The sequence below is a fragment of the Cibotium barometz genome, chromosome 36, assembly GCF_041138505.1.
Source record: "Cibotium barometz isolate CiBa-2024 chromosome 36, ASM4113850v1, whole genome shotgun sequence".
Classification (NCBI taxonomy): domain Eukaryota; kingdom Viridiplantae; phylum Streptophyta; class Polypodiopsida; order Cyatheales; family Cibotiaceae; genus Cibotium; species Cibotium barometz.
This window is the reverse complement of record NC_141081.1, coordinates 30,253,004-30,264,724: the sequence shown is the minus strand read 5'-3', so window position 1 is coordinate 30,264,724 and position 11,721 is coordinate 30,253,004. Positions and strand designations below refer to the sequence as shown.

The window sequence follows — 11,721 nt, the reverse complement described above, 5'->3', positions numbered from 1 at the left end:
TTGTCAAAAAGTCTCATTTCATGTACATCCTCCCTCTTTTTTACATTTATGATGCATGCTAACCAAAGCCCTGGAGGATTGTGTTGGCATACGTGGGGCCAAACTTATATCAAACCTCAAGTACATCTCAAGGGGTTGTTTACCTTGCCAAGCCCAAGATGACACAACACTGTACGTTTTTTAATAATATTTATGGATGTAATATTATATACTCATTTGAGACCATAATCTTGACAAGAAAAAATGAGAATAAAAGTGACCTGCTCACTCATCAAGTTGGGGCAAGAGAAAATTCTGAAAATTAAAAGGTTTTACTACCACAACCCTTAAAAATTCGCCTACCTTCAACTCAAATTTCAAAATGTAATTTTCAAAAATCTGAAGTTGGATTTACACTAAACCCCAGCTTTTTTGGAGCACTTAGGAGGAACCCTTGCGAAAATTAGAGGTAGGACGTAGAGGCTTCTAGAACCCTCGGAAAGGAATGTTCGGGAAGCAGGTAGTAGCTCCAAGAAGGCCCTCCTCCGCTACTACTACGTTTATAATAAACCTCCACAGAGCGACTCTCCTCATCTCATCGCATCTCAATTCGCGCGCCCTCACAGCGGCTACATAATATATATACTCTCTCTCTCTCTCTCTCTCTCTCTCTGCTGCCTTCCTCTGCCCTCACAGCAGTTAGCAGTACAGCAGTACAGTACAGTAGAAGGAAGAAATGGCCCTCTCTTTGTTCGGCCGCAGCAGATCAGGCGAAGATCCCTTCGACTCCCTGCTCTTCGATTCGCTCGCCTTCCCGTCTTTCTCTTCCTCTCTGCGCGCCAGCTTCCCGGAGCACCCCAGCTTCGCCCGGGACGTGGCTGCGGTGGCTAATACGCAGGTGGACTGGAAGGAGACCTCGGATTCCCACATCTTCAAGGCCAACCTGCCTGGTAAGGATATCGCCCCCCCGCCCCTTTCCCCCTTCCTCCTCCGTCGCTTTTATCGGAATTGACTGCTCGAATATTCGCATGAGCAAAGTAGTGTGCCCCCGTGTGTGTGCTCTGCAGGTCTGGCCAAGGAGGACGTGAAGGTGCAGGTGGAAGACGGGCGCGTGCTGCAGATCAGCGGCGAGCGCAAGAAGGAGGAGACGGCCTCCTCGGACAGGTGGCACCGCGTAGAGCGGGCGCAGGGCAGCTTCCTTCGACGGTTCCGCCTCCCCGACAACGCCAAGGTGGAGGAGGTGAAGGCGGCCATGGAGAACGGCGTGCTCACCGTCACCGTCCCCAAAGTGCCCCCGCCGGAGCCCAAGTCTGCCGTCAGAAGTGTCCAGATCTCGGGCTGAGAGAAATCGTTCAAAGACTCTCTCTCTCTCTCTCTCTGGCTATGTATGTGGTCGAGTGATGGTCGTCATGTGTGTTTATATTACAGGGGATGTGTAGTAGAGGGACCAGTTTTGGGTGTTCTTGTAAAAGTTTTTTTTTTAAAAAAAAAAGGAATGTATGACAACTTCTCTTTTTAAAGGATTGGAAGCCTTTGTCGATAATGTCTATCTAGCTTAGCTTGTTCAACATCACGGACATGTATGATCATTTGTTTTGTTGATGTTTAGCATATATGAATGAGGAGAGAGAGATAGTGAGAGGATCGGCTATATGGATGAAGTGGTACATTAAAAGCTATTATACTTGCCTCTTAGCCATGCCACAAAATTTTGAGGAGTTGTCGTCGTCGCTATCTCCAAAGTTGTCATAAATATGTAATGGATCTAACTTCCATCAATAATATGATGCTGATCTTGGAAGTAGCGATCTATCTTTGATGTAGACGACGTCAAATTTAAGTAACTCTTCTTATGTCATAGCAAAACCTAGAAGGTGCACTTGGATTGTTCCCAAAGTGAGCGTGGTTGATCTTCTCTTAGTGGGTGTTTTTCCTTGCCAATCCATTCAATGTACACTCCTTAATGACCTCATACCATTGTTTGGTACGAGTCTTAGCAGTCCATCTTCGCTAGAGGTTGTTTTGTTTGGGCTTTTTCTTTTTTCATCTTCTTACCTATGTGGTAGTAGATATGTATTATTTCCTGAAAGCTCAAAGTTTCCTTGGGTACCCAATTGTGTAGGCATGGTACACATGGATCTCCTTGGTCTTCATGGTAGTATACACATGATTCTCCTTGTTGTGACTCCTCCCTCTCTTTTTATTTGCACAATGTATCTCTTGGTATAGCAACCACAAAAAATGTAAGCCCAAGGATATACCACCTGCGAGTCAACATGTTTCCCTTTAGTACACATTTTTCTTAGTTTAATTTTGTATACCACCATACACATTTGTCTTAGTTTAGTTTTGTGTAGCACAATATGATGGCTCTTTTATTTGTCGCGTACTAATTAGTACATTTTAAGTGTACACAAGGCTTGTATATGGATGAGATGGTACTCTATAGGTTATTTTTGTACTTGCCTCTTAGCCGTGCCACGAAAATTTGAGTTATCATCATCTCCAAGTTGTGATAGCTATCCCCTGGATCTAACTCCCATGCGTATAATCATGATTTGGAAGTAGATATCTTTGATGGAGAGGTGGTGTTTTAGTCATTTGTTGAAATAACTCTCAATATTTCATTGTCTAAAACACAAGGTGCATCAAAGGTTCTTCCTCTCTATTAACACAAGTATAAGATTTGTTGATCTTCTCTTAACATGTGCATTTCTTTGGCAATCTAAGCTTTGTGGTGCATGTATTCCTTTGAGCTGAAAGTATCATTTAGTACTAGTCTCATTAGGCATTGTTGGTGGCTAAAGGTGGTTGTTTGGGATTCCTTGGCATTTTCTTACCTATGTGGTAGCTATTAATTATTTCTTGAGAGCTCTTAGGACATTCTCATCAGTCATTTGTGATGCTCGAACATTGTATCGTTGTGATCAAGGATTATAATAATGATTCGTATACTTAATAAGGGATATGAATAGGTATGATGAACATCCTAAGGTTCAACACTCCATTTTACCTAAACCCCATTCGACTGCCCTTTAAAGGAAGCTTGTATTTAAACCAATTGTATGCACCATTCGACTGCCCTTTAAAGGAAGCTTGTGTATAAACCAATTGTATGCACCAAAAGAAAACCCTTCACTTATTGTGCAAAAGCTATAGGTGACCATCTTGTCATAAGACTCCTCAAAGGCGAGGGCTACTCTATCCATGAAAGAATAAAAGAAGATATATCAATAAAATAATAAAAGAAGAACTTTAGCATGTTGTTGTGGTGGGTATCCAGCATGGGGAGGAAAATCTAGTTGTTTACTGTATAAAAGTGAAGCAAAAGAAAAGAAAAGCCATTCCCTATAGCATTTCATCATCCTACAAAGAAAAAGTGAGTGTGATTAACGTTTCTATCTCATGCAAGTCAAAGTTGCATATCTTCTTATTTTTATACAAATACTATAAGATAAATCAAGCAAAATGGCATAAATTAGGATTTGAATTCATTAGAAAGATGGTTCTCTCCAAAGTTGTCATGAATATGCAATGGATCTAACTTCCATCAATAATATGATGGTGATCTTGGAAGTAGCGATCTATCTTTGATGTAGAGGACGTCAAATTTAAGTAACTCTTCTTATGTCATAGCAAAACTAGAAGGTGCACTTGGATTGTTCCCAAAGTGAGCGTAGTTGATCTTCTCTTAGTGGGTGTTTTTCCTTGCCAATCCATTCAATGTACACTCCTTAATGACCTCATACCATTGTTTGGTACGAGTCTTAGCAGTCCATCTTCGCTAGAGGTTGTTTTGTTTGGGCTTTTTCTTTTTTCATCTTCTTACCTATGTGGTAGTAGATATGTATTATTTCCTGAAAGCTCAAAGTTTCCTTGGGTACCCAATTGTGTAGGCATGGTACACATGGATCTCCTTGGTCTTCATGGTAGTATACACATGATTCTCCTTGTTGTGACTCCTCCCTCTCTTTTTATTTGCACAATGTATCTCTTGGTATAGCAACCACAAAAAATGTAAGCCCAAGGATATACCACCTGCGAGTCAACATGTTTCCCTTTAGTACACATTTTTCTTAGTTTAGTTTTGTATACCACCATACACATTTGTCTTAGTTTAGTTTTGTGTAGCACAATATGATGGCTCTTTTATTTGTCGCGTACTAATTAGTACATTTTAAGTGTACACAAGGCTTGTATATGGATGAGATGGTACTCTATAGGTTATTTTTGTACTTGCCTCTTAGCCGTGCCACGAAAATTTGAGTTATCATCATCTCCAAGTTGTGATAGCTATCCCTTGGATGTAAATCCCATGCGTATAATAATGATTTGGAAGTAGATATCTTTGATGGAGAGGTGGTGTTTTAGTCATTTGTTGAAATAACTCTCAATATTTCATTGTCTATAACACAAGGTGCATCAAAGGTTCTTCCTCTCTATTAACACAAGTATAAGATTTGTTGATCTTCTCTTAACAGGTGTGTTTCTTTGGCAATCTAAGCTTTGTGGTGCATGTATTCCTTTGAGCTGATAGTATCATTTAGTATTAGTTTCATTAGGCATTGTTGGTGGCTAAAGGTGGTTGTTTGGGATTCCTTGGCATTTTCTTACCTATGTGGTAGCTATTAATTATTTCTTGAGAGGTCTTAGGACATTCTCATCAGTCATTTGTGATCAAGGATTATAATAATGATTCGTATACTTAATAACGGATATGAATAGGTATGATGAACATTCTAAGGTTTAACACTCCATTTTACCTAAACCCCATTCGACTACCCTTTAAAGGAAGCTTGTATTTAAACCAATTGTATGCACCATTCGACTGCCCTTTAAAGGAAGCTTGTGTTAAACCAATTGTATGCACCAAAAGAAACCCCCTTATTATGCAAAAGCTATAGGTGACCATCTTGTCATAAGACTCCTCAAAGGCGAGTGCTACTCTATCCATGAAAGAATAAAAGAAGATATATCAATAAAATAATAAAAGAAGAACTTTAGCATGTTGTTGTGGTGGGTATCCATCATGGGGAGGAAAATCTAGTTGTTTACTGTATAAAAGTGAAGCAAAATAAAAAAAAAGCCATTCACTATAGCATTTCATCATCCTACAAAGAAAAAGTGAGTTTGATTAACGTTTCTATCTCATGCAAGTCAAAGTTGCATATCTTCTTATTTTTATACAAATACTATAAGATAAATCAAGCAAAATGGCATAAATTAGGATTTGAATTCATTAGAAAGATGGTTCTCTCGACAAAGATGGTCATGTTGAAGTGTGGATCTAGTTTCTTCCTTTCATTCAAGCTTTCCCTTTGAGCTTCTAAATGTGGGATGCCAACAGTTGGAGTGACAACACAATTCATCTTTATCAATTCCAAGCTGATTCTAAAAACTTTAAGAGCTTGGAAATGGGAAAAAAAATTTTACAACCTTGTAAAAACACTCCTTTCACAAACAAGTGAATTGTTATGTGTTTTCTCGTATTGGCATAAAAGTTGACGAAAGATAGAGGCCAATCTCTAGCCTTCACTTTTCGCCTTTGTTCAAGTGATAATGGAAATTGAAGGAGGGGTATAGATAATTGAAGGATGTATTTCTAAACTATGTGTTAGGATAGCCCGCAAGCTACGATATTAATTGGATTACTAGTCCACACCATTGTGATCCCATTATAGGAAAATGAATTTTTTTATTTTAGGTTTGTTATGGTGGAGAATTGATCATGAATGAATGTTGGCTAGCTTCTTGGATGCTTCCTGTAAGGTTCCTCCCTCGAGCTTTAAAGATATAAAGGTGTAAGTACCTTCCCTTTAGTTTCTGTAATCATCCCCCAATTCAGAGTACAAGAAAACATTGTTTTCCCTTGTTTTGGCCTAGAGAGAGAAAATGTTATAGAGAGAGATAATACAAATTTGAGATATTTTTGGATACAAAATTTCTCCTAAAATCTAAGATGAATTTCCCTGAAACAGAAGTTCAATTTTTTTTTTCTAATGTGTATTAGAAATTAACTGAATATATGTATTGGAGATCTTAGCCTAAGGGTCCACATTTTCGGAAACTTTCGATTAAGGTCCAAATAAGGTTCTAAAGCCAATAGGATTAATCCAAGTGTTGGGATAACAAGAATACAAAGAATAAAATAAAATACCCAAAAAATGAGTAAATGCTCACATAAGATGAAGAGTTGACCAAGTACTGGGTTTATTACTTAAAAATTAAGGTTTATTAGTAAAATAAATCAAATTTTGACACCTCAGTAAGGAAGGAAAGGGCTCATGAAGAAGGCTCCTTTTTTTCATCATTACCTTGCATTTTTAATTCAAAAATTGAGATATTTATATCTCTCCTCCCTCCGCAAACTGGATCAAAAAGTGAGCCAAACTGGTCCACAAATTATCCAAAATAGGTCAAGCTGAAGCTGGAAGCCCCTAGATCCCAGTTGGACTTGGTAAGTGGCCTCCCTCACCTATAAAAAGACCCTCATTCCTTTGTATTTTCATCTTTGAGTAATTACATGCCAGTATTATCTTCATTTTAGTGTAATTCTATTATCCCTCTATTTTGCCTCTACTTTTGGAAGCTTTGGAGTTTCACAATTCTCCATCCTCTCTTGGAGATTACCCTCCCCAACTTGGTGGCCAAAGCTTTCCTTGTGGGCTTCACTTCTTTCTTTAAAGAATCAAGCCAAAATCAAAGGTAAGCTTTAATCCAATGGTTTTTCTATCTTCTCAATGGTTATCTCCTTCCCAGCGCCTCTAATGCTTGGGAGGCTTTCAATTAAATGGTTTTTTCTTGAAATCAAGCTTTCTAATGATTCATAATGTTTAAATGGTTTAATTCTAATCTTTATGCTTAATTAGTATTTTTATATTTAAATCTCTCTTTTTGGAAAGATTAATCATCTTTATGGTTAGATCCTTGTTAGAAAGATGGTTCTTAATGATAAACCCATTATCTTAAACAAAACTCTAGGCTTGACAAGCTAGAAAAAAAGATTAGATATTTTTATGATTTTAATATAGTAAAAAATGATGATTAATTTCTTTAAGCTTGTTTATGATTAAGAAAATCATATTAAACTATTTTAAGTTGAAGATGGTTATGCTAATTTTTTTGGAAATGAGGAATGGATATTTAAGAATAGTGAAGAGATGTAATTATAATTATGCTTGTAATTCTGATTATAATTATGTTATGTATACATAAATAAATTTTAGTTTAAAAGAGGAGTTCTTATCGTATTTCAATTATGAATATTCTTTTAAAGCTAGAAAATTAAACATTCTCAGAAGTTGCAGCAAAGCTATGGCAAAATTTTTCAAAAAAAAGATAAATCTTATTTTTATGCATAAATTTAATAAGCAAAAAGAGAAATTTCCATCATATTCATCTTATTTTTATGCATAAATTTAATAAGCAAAAAGAGGAATTCCCATCATATTCTAGGCATAGATATTTTTTATGCTAAAAGAATGATTTTTGTTATATTAATGAAAAATACTTTTATAGTATTTATCTCCATAAATATTTAAATAGAGAAAAGAGGAGTTTTTGTTATATTTATCTATATATATGTATAAATAAATTTTATGCTAAAAGTGGAGTTTTGAGCATTATTCAATAGTCAGAAAAATAAAGAAGATTATGCATGAATTTTATAGAATCATTCAATTTATGCGAATTATGGAAATGATTCGTTTAGATGAATGGATTAGTGTTTATACTAAAAGAGTAAATATGGGTATAATTGATTTTGTAAATTCCATGAATCTTTTATTCAAAAAGAAGAATATTGAGCATATTTTATTTTGAGAAATTTGAGAAGGAATGTGAAAATACTCATATGAATGCATCGAGAAAACATGGATAATTCTTAATAAAAAATAAGAATGATGTGAATAGATGCGAATAGATGTAGGAATGATATGAATGGATGTAGGATGATGTGAATGGATGTGAATAGATGTAGGAATGATGTGAATGGATGTAGGATGATGTGGATGGATGTGCATGGATATAGGAATGATTAATGGATATAGGATGATGTGAATGGATGTAGGAAGAATGTGAATGGATGTGAGTGGATGTAGGAATGATGTGAATGGATGTGAGTGGATGTAGGAATGATGTGAGTGGATGTAAGAATGATGTGAGTGGATGTAAGAATGATGTGAATGGATGTGACATCTTCTTGCCAGCTTGACATGGCATGCCACATCATGGAATTGTCACATAAGCCATAATAGTGCCACATGTCAAGAGAATGCCACGTGTTATGCATGCATGTGACACGTGGCACCTCCTTCCCACCTCCCCATTTTTTTTTCAAAAATATATTTTAAAAAAAGTAAATTTAGTAATTTAGAGAAATAGAATATAAAATTTTAAATAATAAAATATATATAACTTATTAAATAAAAGAATTTAAAAATACCAATTTTAAAGGATAATTATAAAATAAAAGATATATTTATATATCTAGTAATGATAAATATTTAGACTTGTTAATAAATATTATTAATAATATTGATTTTAAAGTAAAAAATAGTTTGTCTTTAATTATCTTTATGTTTATCTTAATTATCCAATCAATCTTAGATAGGAAATCCAATGAGATTTGAAGTGGATAACCTATTTTTCTTATATAATCACACATCTCTAGTACTATCCCACACTTATCTCTAGTACTATCCCGTCATTGAGCCTTCATAATTTTTACTCTCTTAGCTTCCTTGAGAATGGGCTCTCAAAGTCGTAGGAGTCAGAAACGTGATAGGACTAGACTCTCCCCCGTCCACCAAGTTCAAGAGGAGGAGAGGAAAAGGGTAGCTCTTGAGAGAAAGAGAGAGTAGAGAGCATGTCAACGAGCAGCACCTTCCCTTGGCAATCTCTTGCTCCTCCTCTTCCACTTCCTCTCCCTCCGCCCTTTCCCCCCCCCTTAGTTTAGATAATCCACATGAATCTGCCCTTCTTGAGCCCCCTTCTCTTCCACAACATGAACCCACCCCCTCCTTTGGTGGGCACCCATTGGTGGGCACCCATCGTGTGGATAGGAAAGAACTATCAAAGGCAGGGGCACATCATCGTGCCCATGCAATCTTCCATTCCTATTTCAAAGACCTCATGCCTTCATCACAGGCATGCGTGCTTGATGCTTTGATCGATCTGCCCAACATGGCTAACTGCAGGGCGCTTTCCAACATTGGACGAAGAGAGAGGAGAGCTAGCATGGCGGTGCTACAAAGTGTTCGTCATTCCTATATAGTTAACAAGAAGAGGAACTCTGCGGACGCTTTGGCTGCTCGACGGGCAATTGTGACAGCCATAAGTAGCTCCCAAATGAAGGGTAAGGTGAGTGCCACATCTTGCATCCTTTCCATAGCACCACATGCACTTAGAGTTGGGTCTATTAGATGACAAAGTTTAGATGCCAATGAGGTTTGTGCTTTGTGGGCAAGTAGTGGTCGTGTAGCTAGGCATGATCGCCTACTAGATGAAACCACTAGAGCCTTGATAGAAAGTTTTTGGGAGGAGAATTGTCGTGCCTCACGATTTTCAAGAAAGCTTTGCGTAAGAGAGTGACAAGAGGAGTGTTCATTGAGCACGGTGCTTGCTTTCTTGAAATGACCCAAATAGAGTTGTATTCTCACTTTGTGGCATTTGTATCTAGAGCTTAAAATTGGGCAAAGGCATTTGAGGGGTGTAAGCCTTGGTTTGTGAGGTACTCACGTCTGCGTGACACATGTTGTCGCTACCATGTTGAGTTAAAACTTTTTTATGATGTGTTCCATTCTCTTAGTGGACATAGAGAGTTGCCTCGTAGTCCTTGTGATTTCATCCACTCTCTTGTGTGCACGCACGGAGGATGCCCAATTCCATAGGATCCCTTGATCGTTCACATGATGCACATTTTGTGCAACACTGTTTTCGTCTCCATGACAATTTTTTATGAGATTGTGGGATCATACGTGGCCAGCGATGGGTTTGGTCGGATGGTTATGGCGCACAGTTCAAGTCGTCGACAATTCTATTGGCTCTACAGGTAGTACTTATGGTTCTCTTATATTCGCAACAACCAATTAAACTAAATTCACTAGAACATCTTAAAGAAAACAATAACTAAGACTTTGTTTCATGGATTTATAGGTGGCATGTGCAGTCTAGTATCCCAGTTATTTGGTCATTCTTTGAGATTGGTCACGGGAAGGGAGAGCATTATGGTGCGGGCGCGTGTGTAAAACGTGCCGCCCTGAGGCAGGATGCTGAGCAGTTTAGAGATGCGGGCCACGTAGTCGAGTGGTGCTCCCAGCATTTGTGTGGGAGTGTAGCATCATCGTATCCCAAACGTGATGCTCGGATTGTCAGGAGATGTTTTTGGCATGTGGATGGTGGCATGATTGACCGTAGAGCCTTCCATGATTGTGACACAGTACCTTGCACCTTGGGCTTACATTCCATCAAGAGCACGTGCATGGCGGTCCCCACGATGCCCTAGCATAAGTTAATAGCTTTCGGAGTCTCGAGAGTATTATTAGTGCTAGCGGGGTTCAGGGGTTAATGGGCGTTAGGGTTTGGTCGATGTGTGTACACATCTAAGTTAGCACGGCTCTTAAGTATGATGGGCGGCCGAGCTAGGAGGTGTGGACACAGGCCAGGGTTTTGGTATAAAACCCAACGAGAAACCCTAACTCGTCATTATACGGTTGGGAGGTGAACCGACTTCCACCCTCTCTTCTTCTCCACGCCTAGGCTATGGCGGCTTGAGGAAGACGCAGCCGTAGAGCGGAGGCGTTACACTGGTATGAGAGCCAGCGGCGATAGACGTGACATGCACGAGAAAGAGCTCGACGCTGCAGCAAAAGAAACGAGCGTAGCCGCCGCCCGTACGGTGACCTGCACGAGCGCAACCCGCAACCGTGGCCTACGCGCGTGCGTGCGGAGGCGTTACACTGGTATCAGAGCCAGCGGGGCGACCGACAGGCGTGACCTGCACGAGAAAGAGCTCGACGCTGCAGCAAAAGAAACGAGCGCAGCCGTCGCCCGTACGGTGACCTGCAGCACGAGCGCAGCCCGCAAACCGCGACCTACGCGCGTGCGTGAATAGCCCACAGCGAGCGTTGCCGTTGTCCACCCATCGTCCGTACGGCCACCACAGTGGACACCTAAGGCAGTCCTAGAAGGCGATCGGTGAGCGATCGTTGGCGCGCGCCGTTGGCGAGCGCGCGAGAATTCTCCCTTACTTGAGTGGCACAAGGGGGAGGCTTCACCATCCAAGGAGTGGGGTTTTGAACCCACCACCTCAAGCTCCAAGGCAAGTGTGCTAGCCACTTCACCTTTTCACTTGTGTTGTTCTTCTCTTCAAAAGAACTCTACTTATTCTTTCAAGGGAGGACACAAACTACAAGGAAAGTGACACAAACTACAAGGAAAGTGACCTTTTCACCTTCAACTTTCCTTCTTTCAATTTGTGAGAGGAGTTTTCTATGCTCCAAGTTTGGAAGTTTTTGGTGGACGGATCTTCAACGACATGCTATATGCAACACTTTTTTGCATGCATGTGCTGATTGACGACTCGAGTGGTGATTTCTTCTCGATTTCCGTGCATGCAAGAGGAATTCTTGTACTACGCTTCAATTGGAATTCGCTTTTGAAGGTAATCCGTTCTCTATTTGTAAGCACGTGCATACTATGGCCTCAGCGGAACCGTCTCATGTTCACTTCGATTTTGAGAAT

General features: G+C 39.4%; 1 protein-coding gene across 1 annotated transcript; it reads left to right on the top strand.

Annotated features, from left to right (window-relative positions):
* Nucleotides 1-571: 571 nt before the first annotated feature.
* LOC147617767 (18.1 kDa class I heat shock protein-like) lies at nt 572-1,432 on the top strand. Its single transcript, XM_086775575.1, has 2 exons — nt 572-929; nt 1,047-1,432. The coding sequence occupies exons 1-2, from the start codon at nt 716-718 to the stop codon at nt 1,319-1,321; spliced, it is 489 nt and encodes a 162-aa protein (XP_086631701.1). The 5' UTR covers nt 572-715; the 3' UTR covers nt 1,322-1,432.
* The last annotated feature ends 10,289 nt before the right edge of the window (nt 1,433-11,721 follow it).